The 18,291-nt window shown below is 41.9% G+C and overlaps 1 protein-coding gene across 3 annotated transcripts in view; it reads left to right on the top strand.

Moving 5' to 3' along the window:
* Positions 1-18,291, top strand: part of CLPB (ClpB caseinolytic peptidase B homolog (E. coli)) — a 208,692-nt gene that overhangs the window by 159,875 nt on the left and 30,526 nt on the right. For all 3 annotated transcript variants that reach the window (XM_006870266.1, XM_006870265.1, XM_006870267.1), the window contains one exon: positions 6,095-6,192. In XM_006870266.1, coding sequence (XP_006870328.1) covers positions 6,095-6,192 — 98 coding nt within the window. The remainder of the gene's footprint in view (positions 1-6,094; positions 6,193-18,291) is intronic.

The raw sequence follows: 18,291 nt of genomic DNA, 5'->3' as shown, positions 1-18,291 counted from the left end.
AAAACACAGAAGAATTATGAAGGCCTTTTCCAGAGCATGTTAATGGAGAGATGGGAGTGGACTGAGAAGTAAATAGCTGCTAGAAGCTAAAGATGTAGAACCAGTAAATATAAACATCTCTCAAGGTGTTTGATAATAAAATTCATTTGTAGGGAAAGAAGACCTAAAGGAAAGATTTTTAACATGGAAAAAATAATAATAAGTCTATTTGAAATAATAAGAGTCATAAGCCAAGAGAGAGGTTGAAGACTGGAAAAATAATTTCCCTTAGAAGGATGAGCACAAGACTGGTCCCTGTGAGGTGGATCGCCGTTACCAACTCGAACAACAGCCGTTCCTCCCACAGCACTCTTATTTCTCATCTGAGTTCAATAATCTATTTCAGTAGCCATACAGAACTCAGATATTATACTCAGAGTTAGCAGGGTTTATTAGGGAAGGTAACAGTTCACTATAAGCTTCAGCCAAAAGGCATTAAGTTCTAGTCCAGAGTCAGCAAACCTAACATGCCAGTTAAGTGCCTGGAGGCACCCCACTCCACAAATGAACCTCCTGCCCAAAAGGACTCAGTTTTACTTGCTCTGTGGGCGGGGAAGCCCGTGCTCTGTCTGGTGCTCTGGCTCTTAGTTCTGCTGCTACTGCTCCTCTGCCACTCCACTAATGCTCCTCCGATATCGCAGCTTTCTGTCCCTGGGTTGAGGAGGTTCAATGCACAGGGATCTCAGAGTCCAAAGGACACACTCCACTCTTGGCTCTTCTTGATGGTAGTTTGAAAACCTCCTCTGCTTTTGATATGACCCACTTTATACCAAGCAGGATAATAAAACTGACCAATCACAATTAGCCCCGCTAACCATCGCTCATACTGAATCATATAAAATCTATCAGCATCTTCTCCCACCTTTTCTTATACATTAGGAAAAAATCATTTGGTGGGAGTGTACAAAGACTACTGACTTGATGGCACTTAACAACAACACACATGACTAGAAGAGATATTAAATAATTCCCATGCCACAAAGATATAGACAGAAAAGGGAGCCTTGATGGCAGATGGCCTCAGAGGAACTAGGGATGAATAGGATGCAGAGCACCTGATGAGATTGTGCTATAAGGCCTCAACCTTGGAAGGAAGCCAGAGACAATTTGTCCCAAAGACTGGAAGAAAAGCGAGCAGGATAGGGGGAAAGGAGGCTGTGTAGAAGAAATTTATTTTACAGTTCTTTGCCCCATGACATGTGGTTCCATAGCCCCATGAATTCTTTCTTCAAGCCACTGATCAAGGTCTAGTTGAACATATATTCATATGGTTATTCTGTTGTCTGCTTGCTCAGTAGACTGAGTTCCATGAGCACATGCCTCCTACTTCATTGGGTCCCCAGTGTCTAATGTGGTAAATACTCTATTTGCTGTTGTTAGTGCTGTCAAGTTGGTTCCAATTCATAGCAACCCTGTATAGGGTTTCCGATGAGTGGCTGGTGGTTTTGAACCACCCGCTTTGTGGCTAGTAGTCCAGTGCTTATCCTCTAGCACCATACCAAGACTCCAAATGTTGTTGTTGTTGATTAGTGCAGTCTAGTCAGTTCCAACCCACAGTGACCCTGTATAAGGGCGTCCGAGGAGCAGCTGATGAATTTGAACCACTGACTTTGCAATTCAAACTAACCACGGGGTTGAGTGCTTATACTACAGTGCCACAGCAGAACTCCAAATAGAGGGTGTCAAAATTTTTTTGAGAAATGGGATTAAAAAATAATACAAGTTTTTCACTAACTTTTTCTTTATTCTGAAACTTTTTATTGTAAATTGAGTGGAGGTTTATAGAGCAGACCATTAGTTTTACATTCAGCAAATCATTCATAGCATTTCATCTCAATGATTGTAATCCCCTCCATGTAACAACAGTTGTTTCACTTCCTCTCTATAGTTCTTGTTTCCATTCCACCTTTTTCCTAACTCTTCTGAACTTTGTCCGTAAGTAAATGTTGCCTTTTTTATCTTGAATGATTGGCCATTCCATGGTGAGCATACCTTACTAGTGGTGTTGTCCCCCCTCTATACCTATTTACTGCTTGGCGGAAAATTGGGCTACAAGGGTGAGTTCCATTTCAGGTCTGAAAGCTGGCTGAAGGCCATAGTTCTAGTTTCATCCAGTCTCTTTCTGAGCAGTAAATTTTGTTTTACATTTCCTCCTACTCTATTGGAGATCTTCTAACGTGCTTCCTTTCAGAGCAGTTGGTAGTAAAAGTCAGGCACCAACCATCTAGTTCTTCTGGACTCAGAGTCATAGAGACTGATGTTCACATGTTCTGTTAGTCCATTCGACTAATTGATTCCAAGTTTCTTCAAATTTCATCACCCTTCTTTTCTCTGCATGTGGAGAGACCAATAGTTGCATCTTAACTGTTTGAGACTTTTTGAAGCCCCCATGTAACATGTTTCAAAGGGAAAAAAGTGGAAAGACACCACAGAATGGAAGACAATAGTTGAAAATCATGCATCTGAGAAAGGTCTAGTGTCCAGACTATATCAAGAACTCTTCCAACCAAACAATAAAAAGATAACCATATTTTAAAATGGATAACAAGTTTGACTAGATGTTCTCCAAAGATTTATTAGTAGCTAGTAAGTACATGGGATGCTTGGTATCGTTAATCATTACCCACTACCACTGAATTGATTCCAACTCATGGCAACCTCATAGGACAGAACGCCTTGATAGGTTTCCAAGGCTGTAAACCTTTAGGAAACAGACTGCCACCTCTTTCTTCCATGGAGTGGCCGATGGGTTCAAACTGCCAGCTTCTCAGTTAGCGGTTGAGCACTTAATCACTGTGCCACCAGGGCGCCTTCATTAATCATTGTTGTTGTTACATGCCTTTGAGTTGGTTCTAACTCATAGTGACCCTGTATAGGGTTTCCAAGAAGTGGCTGATGGCTTTGAACCACCAACCTTGAGGTTAGCATTCCAGTGCTTATCCTACAGCACCAGACCAGGACCCCTCATTAATCATTATTGTTGTTGTTAAGTGCTGTCCAATCACTTCCAACTCATAGCGACCCTCTATAGGGTTTCTGAGGTTGTGAATCATTAGAGAAGTGAAAATCAAACCCTGAATGAGTATGATACCACTTTGCACCACTAGGATGGATCAGACTTTCAAAAATATTTATAACAAATGTTGGTGAGGATGTTGATAAATCAGAATCCTCATATACTGCCATGGGAATGTAAAATGGTATGGCCACTTTGAAAAACAGTCTGGTATTTTCTCAAATGATTAAACATAGTTACCATATGATAGCAATTCCACTCTGCTGTATACCCAAGAGAAATGAGAACACAGTAACTTGTACTTGAATATTTATATCAGCATTATTCATAATAGCAAAAGAGTGGGAAAAAATTAGTAAATTATAGGGTAACCTCAAAGAAAATCAATATACCTTCACATCAGAATAAAAAAGAAGAAAATCAGAAATATTTAGCAAATATTAACACAACATAAACGGAAATTAAAAAAGAAAATCCACAACCAAAATGAACTCAACATGAAAAATTCTGTGGAACAAAGAAACCAGCAGCACCACACAAATAAAAGCACACAGCAAAGTAACAACAATCAAGTCATATCCGTAATTACACTGAATGTAAATGGGTTAAATGCACCAGTAAAGAGACAGTAACAGAATGGTTAAGAAAATGGGATCCTTCAATATGCTGTCTACAAGAGACCCATCAAAAAGCTGGAGACAGCCTAAATGCCCATTAACAGAAGAATGGTTAAACTTTGATACATACACGCAATGGAATACTATCTAACGCTGAAGAATAACATCAACATGAATGCTCCTGGAGGACATTATGCTGAGTGAAATTAGTCAATCACAAAAGTAAAAAGTGAAAAGGTTTTTTTTTTTTGATAAAAGAAACAGTCTATGATTGTTATGAGGATGGGCAAGGGAAAATTATTCACAGGTTATAGGGTAGACCCATGTTAATATGGGCAACATACAACCAGAGGAGGTTGACAGAGGAAATATGAAGGTCTTGGGAGACACAGGGAGGAATGCAAGAGTTAAAGTGAATAGAAGTAAATAGAGTGGATTGCAGGCATTGTAATAAAGTATATGATGATCTGTTCTGTAAACCTTCACTCAATTTAGTTGAGTATAAGAAAAAAATTTTTAAACCAGAGTGGAAACAACCCAAGTGTCCATCAACTAATAAATGTATAAATAAAATATGGTATGGCCATACAATTAGGCCATAAAAAGAATGAAGTACTAATACATGTTACATGGATGAACCTTCAACATTAAGCTAAGTGAGAAAAGACCACGTAAACATGATTCTATTCATAGAACTTTTCAGAATAGACAAATCCATAGAGACAGAATGTAGATGAATGACTACTAGGGGCTGGGGACAAGGTAGAATGTGGAGAGACGGAGAGTACAGGGTTTCTCCTTGGAATGAAGAAAATGTTCTGGAGTTACATGGGGATGATGATTGCACAACATTGTAAATGTATTTTAAACCACTGAGTCTTTCACTGTTAAAAGGGTTTAATTTTATGGTCTTTGAATAATATGTCAATTATATATTTCAATTTTAAAATAGCTAAAATAGGTGGGGGTTGTTGGTGGTTGTATTGCAGGTCCAACTCATAGTGACCCTGTATAGGGCTTCCAAGGCTGTGAATCTTTATGGGAGCAGAAAGCCTCATCTTTCTCCTGCAGAACCGCAGGTAGTTTCAAACTGCAAACCTTGAGATTAGCAGCCCAACTTGTAACCACTACACTACCAGAACTCCTTTAAAATAGGAGTATATATGAAAGTGTTAAATTTTCCTTATTGATAATAAAAGTTTCCTTTACCTGGATTGTGCTTCCCGCTCTCTGCCTCTTCTCCCACATCCCCTCCTCCTCCCACACGTATGTAGAGGTGTAGCTTCTTCCTCTGCAGCCCAGGCAGACAGCCACCTGTAAATGAATGCTTAATAAATATTTACTATGGTTGGTAACTTTATAGGTTCTTTAAGAAACCAAAATCTCCGATTCTGAGCCAGGTCATATGCTGATTCAGCCTTGCCTGTGCATTGACGTTTCACAGCCAGCCCATTACTTCTTAGCACTTCTTTCTACCAGAAAGAAGCTCAAGGAATACTAATTAGCTATTACTTTTTGTTCCATTTGACACATACTTATTGAGCATCTGTTGTGTACAAGACACAGCTTGCCTCTTGTATATCTGTCTTCTTGCCTTGATAGGAGTGCTTTTAGGGCAGGGCTAGATTTGATTCTTCTGTGTCCCCGGGCCCCATTCATTCAGTGTTTGCCAAATTGAATGGGATGGATCGTTTTTGATGAGGACAGCAAGGCGCCCTCGCTGACAGCATAGAGTGGCAGAGTAGCCATTTCTCCATGACTGCAAAGCTTTGCACAAAATAGTCACTTTATACAGGCTGGTCAGCCACAGGCACTTTAAAGAGGCAAGGTGGATGGATGCATGGCTCCCAGCTAACTTTGTGGTCCTACTCAGAATATTTTGTCCTCAAATTACAACCACATAATTGGAGGAAATGCTCCCCCTGTATGTACTCTGACACACACACATATTACCACTGTTAAGGACAAGAAACTGTGGGTGGGTATAGCCAGGTTGCTGGTGATACCCATATCCTTCCAAAGGACTAGATGACTCTGGTAGGTAGGAAATGCCCAGCAATAACAGAGTATTCAAGTATTTGTCTGGTATATTTGTGTGTTCGGTAATATTTGTGTGTGCACAGCATACATGTATGTGTATAACACATTTGCATGTATGTACAGCACTTCTCCATGTGAGTAGCATATGTGTGCATGCTATATGTAGGAGCCCAATACCCTGAATAACTAGATTAGACTAAGAACCACAAGAGTGACTTGTTATGTTTTCCCATCTTTCTACAATCTCTTAGGTTTTTATTGTCAAATATTTCCATGAATATTCCTCACACTGAAATGTTAGGGCTCTAAGCCCACCTCCAAGGAAAGGATCCCAGTAGTCACTCATGGACCCTCTATTTATCCTTCTCCTCTAACCAACCAGGAGCCAATCCTCTGCAGAGGAATGAAATGGGACATACACCCTTGGATTATGCTCGAGAAGGAGAGGTGATGAAGCTTCTGAGGAGTTCTGAGGCCAAGGTAAGTGTCAGATAGAGGAGGCACTGTGGGCACTCTAAAAGCATCATCTAGGCTTTTCACTCAAACGTATGCCAGGTGCCAAAGGCCACTTCTCCTTAAGTGATTATTGTCTATTTAAATATAAATCCATCCCCCGCTTCTCCTCAAGAACAGGAAGCTGCCCTGTCAGGACCAGGAAAAAACCTGGCCCATTTCTGGCTCTAAGGTTTCAGTTTAGAATTCAGCTGTTGAGGTGATGAGCTTTCCCAGCTATAGTTCATCAGAAGGGGGTTAAGCTCAAGCAATATTTCCTATAGGCTTCATGTATTCTACAGCCTCCTCAGCAATTCTTTCATCTTATCATTTCTTCTAGAACCATTCCTTGGACACCTCCCCTCTACACACACTCCAGCCCAGTCTAGAATCTGAACCCCACCGCACCCCCTGCAATAAAAGATATAAAACACCAACTCCATCTTAATTTGAACTTCTCAAACTTTTCAGCTCCCAGAAACAGGCTAAGTCTCCTGCTCCTCCCAGCCACAGAGCTGTAACTCAGTAGATACTTGCAGAATCCAAGAACTAGAATCACAAACCTTAGAACCATTCTCAAAATCATCAAGTCCAGTGATTGAAAATCTTACCAAAGCATTAAAAAAAAAACACCAGAAGGAAAGAGAACTGTTCTGATTGAAGAAGAGATAGACAGTAAATTCACTCACTTGGCCCATTCTTTTTGTCTTGAGGTAGCCTTTTCAATGGACTACAAGTTTTACATCACTGAACCCTTGACTAGTTGTCTAGAGGAAACTGGGCCCAAAGGTGAAATACTGCTTACCTTTGATCCCAAAGTAAACCCTATTAACACTGAGGCTAATGGAGTTGAGCACAAGGTCATGTATTAGGTTTGGTGGTGGGACCAGAACTGGAAAACCTAGTTTCTGGTTCTCAGTCTTGTGTTCTTTCCAGCATTATGGAGTCTCTTGTGAGCAAAGTGGCTTGAGTGCCTTGAGAGTGTTCAGTGTGGCAGGTCCCACCTAGTGGCAAGTATTCTGTGTGTCTTGAGTAAAAGCACTTAGCTGACTGGACTAAGACAATATGTGAGTTCCGATCCCAGCTCTACCACTCACTGAGTGAGTACCTTTGGGCTAGCACTTACCCTTAATGAACCTCATGTGAAATGAAAACATAGGACCAAATGGTTTCTGAGGTTCCATTCAGTATGTAATTATATATCAGTCAGGATAAACTAGATTATGCTGTCATAACAAACCCCAAATTTCAGTGATTTAAAACAACAAAGATTTATTTTTTGTCTTACGCTATGTGTCTATTGTGGTCCAGCAAGGGCGCTCAAGGACCCCAATTGACAGAGCATTCACCATCTGGGATGTCTCTGGTTGTATGCCAGAGGGAAAAGAGAGTGCTCTGGAAGGTCTTACATTTGCAGTTAGATGTTCCACCTGGGACTGGGACCATTCACTTCCACTCACATCACATTGACTAGAATTAATCCCATGTTCCTATCAAATCACAAAGGACCAAAAAAGTGAGTTATCCTGCACCAAGGAGGGGAGAATTGGAAACATTTGGTAACCAACATGAATGAATACAATTGTTTGTCTCCTTGGGATCCTTAGCAATTTTCTTAGAGTAGTATCCTCCAGAAAAGGGAAGGAGGTTGGAGAGTGACTGCCTCTCACAACACATTCCAAAGGGCCCTTGGGACCAGGAAGAGCTGCTGAATCCAGAACACAGTTACTTCCCTCCCTTCACTCAGGTTTTCCATCCATAAGAGCAACCCAGGAAGTCAGACCAAATTCCCCAAATGCCTTAAGAAAATCCCTAAGCATTATTTTGAATAATGTCAGAGTGCTGAGTTGCTGTCCACTGAGACAAGCACTGATCCTTGGTTAAGAGTACCCATGTTTGGCAGGTGTGTGACGTAACGCAGGCACTGGTCTGTTTATGTGAAGCAAGAGAACAGGCCTTTTAGTTCCAGCGCAGGTGGAAGAACTAGGGCTACTGAGGAACCCTAAAACAAGATTTGGCTGCCCCAGTGGTTTGATGTCAGCCTCATTACTACAAGTCTAGTGCTCAGAATGATCAAATGACAGTTGCTGTTCCTTGTGCCTGTCAGACCCTGTCTGAAGTGCCTAGGGCAATTGCAGATACCACATTCCAAGTAGGGCATTGAGCTCCTTAGAATCGGTGCAGAGGAGGGCGATACAAGTGCCTAGAGGAACTGGATCCCTGTGCTATGGGGAAAAGCTGAAGGCATTAGGAGCATATGGCCTACAGAGGAGGCACGGGAACCACTGTGTGTGAGCGGATGAGGTTCGTTCCATGGCAAAGCTAGGACAGGACCAGACTCTGTGGGCAGCAGCTGCAAGGAAGAGCTCCCTAACAGCAGTCTCACAGTGGAAGGGCTGCTTTTAGAGGCCAGATGACCACTTAGAGCCAGTCCAGGGACTCTGTAGCCTCCAAACTAGAAGACCATCCCATCTGTTGCTAGCCTCTGTACATTTGATTTCTTCATGCTTCTGGATTCCCTCCATCCTGAATGTCTAGCTGCCCACTGAGCACATCTACTCAACTGCTCCGTGTCCCCTCAGATTTTATCCATGTGGACCAGCCTTCAACTCTGCCCAGAATGTCAGCAGCATTTTCTTCTTCTCAGCTGCTTAGCATCGACTTGGTTGCTTTCTGCTCCGTTTTTTTATTGTTTTTTCTCCAACCTGCAAATAATAATGTCTTCAAAATTTTGAGGCAGTTTCCAAGCAGCTGCCCCCGCTCTGACTCCAGGCCTTGATTCTGTAACATAATGACTGAGCCTGAAGCACCATCTCCTGACTCTGTCTAGACCTGGGTTGCTGCTACTTGGATCTTACCTAACTACCCCCTTCTATCCTTCCAGCATTCTTCTACCACCAACTCAACCTCCTCCATCTTCACCTGCCACTCTGTAGGCACATGTCTTCCTATAACTACAAAAGTCACAGCTGCTCATTACCGAAAATTTAGAAAGTAGTGACAAGGATAGTGAACAGAATTAAATAATTGAGTACCTATTTATTAATGGCATTCACAAGCCAGGCCCTGGGCTAGATGGAAGAAAGACAGGTAAGTAAAACACTCAAAGAGCTCAGAGTCTGTTGGGGAAATAGGTAAGTAAACCATGACATCACTGAGGGACTGTGGGCACCCAGAGGTGGCATCTCATCCTGCCTGGGAGATTGAGGAAGGGCTCCTAGAAGAGAGACATCTGAGATGGATCTCAAGAAAAGACATTTAACTCTACTTCCTAGACATAGCCACTATTAGTATTTTTATTTTTACTGATATAACTACCATTTAGTGAAGATAACTGGGCACTTTTTACCAGGTGACTAATTTTTTTTCTAATTCTGTAACAACTCTATGATGTAACTGTTATTACCCCTATTTTATAGACAGGAAGATTGAAGCTGTAAGAGAGAAAGCAAATGACTTAGATACAATCTAGCTATTCTAAGTGATTATAATAAGGCCTTAACCCAGAGCTTTCCTCTTATGATACTGTAGTTGCCTTTTCTGGATTATAACTATACTGTATAACTATATATATTTATATAGTTGGGCTTTTTCTTTCTTTCCTTTTTAATATGGATGACATCCTACTCTATGTATACCACAGGGTCTCACACTAGCAATCATGTTTTGTTTTGCTAACACAGGTTATGTTTTCATTTGAATTTAATACCTTAGCCTGGACTCCCCAACCGTAGTAGGCTCCATACCATTCCCTGTTGTATTATATTCCTACCTGACAGACTTTTTTTTTTTTTTTTTTTTTTAAGTGTTTATTGTGAATTGAGTGATAGTTTACACTACCTAACAGACATTTATATTTTCTACTTGGCCCTGAAGGTGTTTGCATTATGATCCTAGATATCAATTTGAAGTCAGATTTTTTTTCATTTAATAGTATTTCTTGATGAGTTCCCGATTTAAAAATTATCCATAAGCATAATTTTTTTCCTTAAATTTTATTTATTTTGTTGTCGTTAAGAATATACACAGCAACGTGCACACCAATTCAACAGTTTCTACATGTGTAACTTAGTGATATTGATTATATTATTCAAGTTGTACAACTGTTCTCACCCTTTTCTGCTCCCTAAGGTTCTTGTCTAATCTTTTGAGTTGCTGTTATCAATTTGATCCCATATAGACAGAGCAGAATGCTCTAGGCAAACCTTTTTACTAGTTAAGCTAAACTATTGTTCAGTTTAAAGAAGACTTTAGGGGACATTTGTGGTTTAAGATTTAAAGGACAATAGTTTTAGGGGTCCAAATACCTTCCAATTATAAGCATAATTTCAAATTACATTCTACCTTTTAAATTGGTGTCACTAGTCCTAAGAATCTCTGTCAGACTTTTGTGTCCTGAATGGTTTTCTCCTCACCAACTGGTTCCCTCACTTCTCTCCGCAGTCCTGAATATTATAGCTTTCATGCCTCCCAGCCTCCAACGAGGTCCTGAGGTGAATGAGATCCAGTCCCCTGAGCTTGCCATCTAGCTGAGGAGAGCAGGTGCTCTCAGCTAGAAAACCCACAGGCTGCCTTGTGCTGAAGGCGGTCCACACAGAGTTGGTGGGGCCCTGAGAGGCTGAATCACTGCCATGCAGACAAGCATGCAGGTTTCATAGAGGACGTAGCCTGTGATCTCACTATGAAGGATTTCAGGAGTTGGAGAGTTTAATACTTAAAGCTTACACCATTTTCACATCTTAACTAAGACACGAAGGAGAGATAGAAATATATGTCTCTGCACATGATGGCAGATAAAACAGAAATATGGGGAGCGATTCCATGATGAATATTCAGTTGAGGGGATGTGTGATACCAGCCTCCATCTCCACTCCCAGATCCTCACTCCACCGAGACTCACGAGGAATTTATTGCTCATTTTAATCACACCCAGAGAATGAATTGGCAGGAATATTAGGCAGATAGACCTATCATATATATTTTATTTGCATATACCAGTGACAGACTCACAAGCACATTTCCTATCTCTATATTTTCTCATTTGCTTCAGGGGTGGCTGGGGATATGATTCTCCCCTGGGCCTCCATTCCAGACCGAGAGCCTGGGTGCTCCCATCCGAAGCTGAGGGGAGCCACCCAGGAGAGAAAGTCTGAGGTGTACAGGAAGGGGAGGGGGTTAGATTCCTCCTTTCTTAGGGTAAAGACAAACCCTGCCTCTGTCTCTCCTCTTTCCTACTCTGCAGCTTATAAGGTGCCAGCTTTTCCAATGTCCCCTGTGGGGGAGATACCACTACCTGACCTTTACTGCAAGATACAGTGCTGAGTGCTTTTATGGGATCAGCTCACACTCTCTTTCTAACATTAGAATTGGTTTTTCACTGAAATATAATATGTTAATATGAAGTGTACATAGGTATACAACTCACTCTGTTTTCACAAACTATATGAGGTTAAGTCTAAAAGTATTGTTATAAAATCATAGAAACCTTCATTAAACAAAAATATCAAAATGTGAAGCTAGTGTTTCTCAACCTGTCTTCCATTTCGGACTATATACTTCTGAAGGCGGTTTTTCCATCTCTCTAACTTTTTCCTGAAGAATTGTGCTCGTTGATTTATACCATGTCAAGAACGGCAGTTTTGGCATCCTTGAGGACTCAAATATTGTTTCTCCTTAATGTTCTTTGAGTTTGAGGAGCAACAAAGAGTCTGAAGGGGCAAGATCAGGGCTGTAGGGTGAATTTTTTCCAACCAAATTCTCATAGGATAGCCTTGCTACCATTGAAGAATATGCAGGTCCTTTGTCATGATCGGTAAAAATAGTTCCTCAATACAACTTTCATGGCCTTTTTCTCACCAATGCAGTTTTCCATTTTCTTAAAACTTCTTCCTAATAGTCCAACTTGATCATCCTGTGTCCTTAGAGAAGAACTATCAAGACTACCCCCTTTGGAATCTCAAAAACAATTGCCATCACCTTCTGGCTGACCTCTCTACCTTGAACTTAACTGGACCAGCAGATCCCCTGGGAGGTGACTGTTCTGTGTGGACTTTTTTTTTTTAAGGCATCCTAACAGTAATTAATCTAGTGTATTACTGAATTAACTTGTCAGGCGCCATCCACTGGTTTCAGAGACATGTTAGGGTTAAGCACATTGGGTTTGGAATAAACCCATGTATGAAGTCGAACCCCAATAACAATACTTTTTGACTTACCCTCATACACTGCTGGTCAGGAAAAATAGTACAAATTTGGACATATTATCAGGCGAGACCAGTCTCTGGAGAAGTACATCATGCTTGGTAAAGTGAGGTCCAGCAAAAAAATAAGGAAGCCCTCCAGTGAGATGGATTGGCACGGTGGCAGTGGCAATGGGCTCAAGCATAGCAACGATTGTGAGGTTGGTGCAGGACAGGGAAATGTTTCGTTCTTGTTCTGTTGTGGCTAGGGTCGCGATGAGTCAGAACCAACTTGATGGCACCTAATAGCAACAACATGTTTGAAACTTTTCATAATAAAATACTGGGAAAATAAAAAGAAAGAAAAATAGTACAAGCCCTCAGAAACCCATTTCGGGCTCCCTTCCAGTCACTGTTGTTATTTAATGCTGTCGAGTCAGTTCCGACTCATAACAACCTATATACGGTTTCTGAGGAGCAGCTGATGGGTTTGAACCACAAACCCTATGGTTAGTAGTCCAGTGCTTATCCTACAGCGCCACACTAGAACCAATCACTCCCCATCACCACAACCAAACCCATTGACATTAATTTGATTCCAACTTACAGTGATCCCATGTGTTACAGAGTAACGCCACTGCAGAGGGGTTTCTTAGCTGGAGTCTTTCTTTACAGAGGCACATTGCTGGGGGTGGGGGTGGGGTGGAGTGTGTGTGTGTGTGTGTGTGTGTGTGTGTGTGTGTGTGTGTGTGTGTGTGTGTGTGAGACCGCTGGCTTCAAACCACCAGTGTTTAGGTTCGTTAGGGATTGAGCACAAACCACTTGTACCTCCCAAGGACACCCATCTTCTGAGGGAAGTAACCATTATCCTAACTTTTTTTGACTTTTCTTTTTGACAATTTCAAGAATAGAACAATGAATTCCTGTAAACCATTTATCCAGATTCCCTAAATGTTAACATTATATCATGTTTGCTTTATCATACATCTCTCTAACGCTCGCTCACTCTATTTATATATTATATTCATGCAGGTATACAAGGGGATTTCCAACAGTTCATGGAAAAATTCCTTTATCTATTAATCCTATTTTTCCATAAACTTTCAGAAGCCACTTTCTATATATTTGAATCATTTCAAAGTAAGTTAAACACATGCTGTTGTCGTTATGTACCTTCAAATCAGTTCTGACTCATAGCGACCCTCTATGCATATGATATCCCTTTTAACTAAATTCTTATATCTGTTTCCCCAAACAAAGGACCATTTTCTTACATGAACTCAATATAATTATCCAAATCAAAACAATATTGATTTAGCTAATCTATAGATATTCCGATTTCATCAATTATCCCAGTAATAGTCTTACAGAAAAAGAAAATTTGGATCCCAAGCTATGTGTCTTTTTAGCTCCTTCAGTCTAGAATAATTCCTGTCTTTTCTTTCATGACCTTGACATTTTAATGAGTACAGGTCAGCTATTTTGTAGAATGACTCTCAATTTGGTTTTGCCTAATATTTCTTTGGAGTCCTGGTGTGGTGCTGTGGGATAAAGCACTGGACCTCAAGTTGGTTTGAACCACAAGCTTGATGGGTCAAGCTCAGTAGCCACTCCTTGGAAACCCTATACAGGGTCGCTATGTGAGTCAGAACCAACTCAACAGCTCTTAAAAACAACAACAGTATTTCCTTGGAGTCCTGATGTGACGCTGTAGGATAAACACTGGGCTGCTAGCCACAAAGGTTCAAGTGCACCAGCTGCTTCTCCGAAACGCTATGCAGGGTCTCTATGAGTCGGAACCAACTTGACAGCACTTAACAAAAACATTTTCTTATGATTCAACACAGGTTATGTATTTATGGCAGGAGCACCTCCGAAATGAGTTTGTGTTCTTAGAAGGTGCACCCTATCAGGAGGCACATGATGCCGGTGTACCTCTTAACTAGTGATGTAACTGTAATCACTTACAGTGGTGTCTACCAGATTTCTCCATGGTCGTTTTTCCCTTTGTAATTAATAGATATCTGTGGGAAAGAATTTTGAGATTGTTCTAGTCCTCCTCAAACTCTCACTCACTAGTTTTAGCATCCATTGATATTTTAGCATCCAATTCTTGTCTGAATTGGGACCAGGTATTTGAACACTCAAGGTTGTTGGGTGGTACAGACTATTAACGTCAAGGTTTGCAGTTCAGTTGAAGCCACCCACAGTGCCAGAGCAGAAAAGACTGACAGTCTGCTTCCAAAAAGTCACAGCCAGAAAAACTCTGTGGCGCTCCTCCGTAACACACGAGGCCGGCAGAAGTCAGAGCTGACTCATGTGATGGCAGTGGGTTTGGCTTGGGGTTTTACTTGAATCCTCACACCGCCACCCTTCTTGTGAAGTTGATAGTGTTATCACCCCCCAGCGTACAGAGACTACGTAAATTGTAGCAAGTAAGAGATAGAGAATGCTAATCCTTGCACTCTGCCTCTAGAGCCTGCCAGCACTATTCAGTATTGTAACACTCTCCCTCAAGATAAAACAAAACCTGTCCTCAGTCTTCAGGGAATTCAGAGTCTGTTTAAGGAGATGAGAACTTAAAACACAAATTGTATATCCCTACTATTATAGCCTGGAAGGAGCTCTGGTAGCGTAGTGGTTATGAATCGGGCTGTGAACCTTAAGGTCAGCAGTTCGAAACTACCAGCTGTTCCGCAAGAGAAAGATGAGGTTTTCTGCTCCCATAAAGAATTACAGCTTCGGAAACCCTGTACAGGGTCACCAAGAGTCAGAACCGACTCCACAGCACATCACCACCACCACCACTATTAGCATGGACCACAAGGTCAGTTTGAACTGCAAGGTCGGTGGTTCAAACTCACCAGCCATATCTCAGAAACCCAATACAGGATTGCTATGAGCTGGAACCAGCTCCACAGAACATAACAACAACAACTATTAGCATAAGGAACCCTGGTAGCCTAGCAGATTACAAACTGGCCTGCTAACTGCAAGGTCAGTAGTTCAAATCTACCAGTTGCTCTGTGGGAGAAAGATGAAGCTTTCTGCTCCCATAAAGATTTCCAGCCTCGGAAATCCTGTACATGGTCATTATGAGTTGGAACCGACTCGGTGGCACATAACCATCACCACTATTAGTGTAGTGCTACATAATGATATTGCAAATAAGTGAATGATAAGATAGAGCCAACGGCAAAACAATACAGTTTCTGCACTACAGATGGGTCCCTCATAGCAACCCTGTGTAGGGTTTCTGAGACTGTAAGTCTCAACAGGAACAGACAGCCTCATCTTTGTCCCATGGAACAACTGATGGGTTTGAAGCTCACAGAGAAGTAGAAATCAGTTGTGTTGGTTTTCTCAGAAAAACACACACCCCAAAAAACTTAACTGAAACTTCAGTTAAAGTAGGGGAGTACCCACTAAGCTGGGTACAAGTGAACAATGGTAATTAGTAATGTCACTGGCCTGCCCTCTTGGCACACGTGTAGGCATTAATGCAGTAATCCCCAGGTGCCTGTAGCATGTGTAGCTTATAAAGGTGAGATGGACTGTGTCATTGTGTGCCGCTGAGTCGATTCCAACTCACAGAGACCCTACAAGGCAGAGGAAACTGCTCCAGAATATTTTCTAGGCTGTAAATCTTTACGGGGGCAGCACCAGGTCTTTCCTTTCAGGGAACTGCCAATGGGCTCAAACCAACTGTGTTTGAGTTAGCAACTGTGTGCTTAACCATTGCACCACCAGGGCGCTCTGGATGGTACGAGGGGAACTTATGAAATGGTTTTTTGGCCTGGCCAGGGTGGTCAGAGAAGACTCCCTGAGGAGGAGTCAAGGTATGAGAAAGAGTTGAACTCCAAAAAGGGAAAAGGATTGTAGACAAAGGTACTAGCAGGTACAAAGGACCTGTCGTAGTAGGAAACCCAGCAAATTACAAAAAAAAATAAAAACTAGTGCAGCTACAACTAGAAGAGAAAGAGCAGGGTGACATAAGAGTGAAGTTTTGTCTTTAAAAGCAGTAAGAAGTCATAAATTGTTTTAAGCAGATAGGTGGCATGATGAAATTTGCATTTTGAAATGATCAGTATGACTGCTGTGTGGGAATCAGAGTAAGACAGAATGAATGCAGATGGAGCAATCCAGAATGAATTGCTTTAGTCTAGGCATGACATTGGAGTCCTGGTGTGGCACTGTAGGCTAAGCACTGGCCCACAGGTCAGTTTGAACCACAAGGTCGGTGGTTCAAACCCACCATCTGCTCCTCGGAAACCCTATACAGAGTTGCTGTGAATCGGAACCGATTTAATGGCACTTACCAACAACAGACATGAGATTATAGTAGCTGCTTCAGTGGTGGTGATGGTGAAGGGGAATATGGAGAGAAATGGATGACCAGGAGAAAAACTCAGGAGATAAAAATGATGAGCTTGGGTGATAAATTGAATGAGAGCTGAGGGAGAGAGATGTCAAGGTGACGTCTACATTTTTGACACGTATAAATGGATGAGGTTGTTGCCGTTTCACTCAGAGAAGCAGAATGAAGAGAGAGTGTCTTATTCTAGGACTAGGAACTACGTAAGCAAAGGTACAGAGGCAAGAATGGAAATATGGATAGGAAACAGGATCTGCTGCTCTTTTTAACGTATAGTGAAAACCCCACAAACCAGGTAAGCCCCTTGTTGACTAGCTCAGGTGAACAAAATTGAATTAAAATGCAGTCAATCTAGTTCAAGGTGAGTTGTTCAATTGCCAGGTCTAATTCTCTTAGACCTTTCTGTCAGCCAGCTAGCCCACCCCCAGCCCCAGGCAGTTTAGTGCTTATCCTACCATGCCACACCAGGACTCCTGTTGTCACCTGGCCACTCAAATTGTGAAAAATCAGTGATCTGATAACAACTTCCAATCAAATCATTGCTAACTTCTTAATTCCCCCTACACTCATTCTTCAGTCTCCCAGCACTCCAGCCCTTGACCCTTCATTACCCTCTGCTGTCTCCTTCCCATCCAACCTAGGTGCCTGTGTTCAGCACTTCAGCCATTCTTGCCCCTCTTAGCCTTTTCTCACCAGTCTTGTTTGTGGATCAGCCCAGTTATTTGCAGAGGAGTAGTGTGATCAGATTTCCATGTTTAAAAAAAAAAGAAGAAGACTAACTGGCAGCAAAAGGAAGATGGACTGGAAGGGAGGAAAGTGGAATTCAGGATGTCGACCTAATGGTCGCCAACTTTGATGGGCTCAGACTTGCTCAGACAGAAAAGGGTTAATGAAGGGTCAAGAGCTGGAGTGCTGGGAGACTGCACTAACCTTCCTCTAAAGCAGGGGTGTTGTTGTTGCTGTTAAGTGCCATCGAGTCAATTCCAACTCAGAGCAACCTTGTATAGGGTTTCCACGGAGTGACTGGTGAGTTTGAACTGCCAACCTTGTGGTTCAAACTGACCTTTCAATCCAGTGCTTTATCCCACAGCATCACATCAGGACTCCCACAGCAGGGGTGAGGAACCTTTTTTCTGCCAAAATTTATAACATCATTTGCAGGCCATACAAAATTACCAAATTAAAAATTAGCCTGCTATAGTTGTGTGGTGCTGTGGGTTAATGTGTTGGACTGCAGTCAGCTTGAACCACAAGGTCGACGGTTCAGGCTCATCAGCCACTCCTTGGAAACCCTGTACAGGGTTGCTATGGGTCTGAATCAACTCGATGGCACTTAACAACAACATATTTGGTCAGATATTGAATTAACTCATGCCTAATGTGGTGGCTGGAACTGTGGTTCCCTTGGCAGGACCAGACCCAGTGATTTCAAGGGCCTTATGCAGCCCAGAAAGGAGCTCTGGTAGTGTAGTGGTTACAAGTCGAGCTGCTAAGCTCAAGGTCAGCAGTTCGAAACTACCAGCCATTCTATGG

Source organism: Chrysochloris asiatica, unplaced genomic scaffold (genome assembly GCF_000296735.1).
Source record: "Chrysochloris asiatica unplaced genomic scaffold, ChrAsi1.0 scaffold00140, whole genome shotgun sequence".
NCBI classification, from domain to species: domain Eukaryota; kingdom Metazoa; phylum Chordata; class Mammalia; order Afrosoricida; family Chrysochloridae; genus Chrysochloris; species Chrysochloris asiatica.
This window is presented reverse-complemented; position numbering and strand designations above follow the sequence as displayed.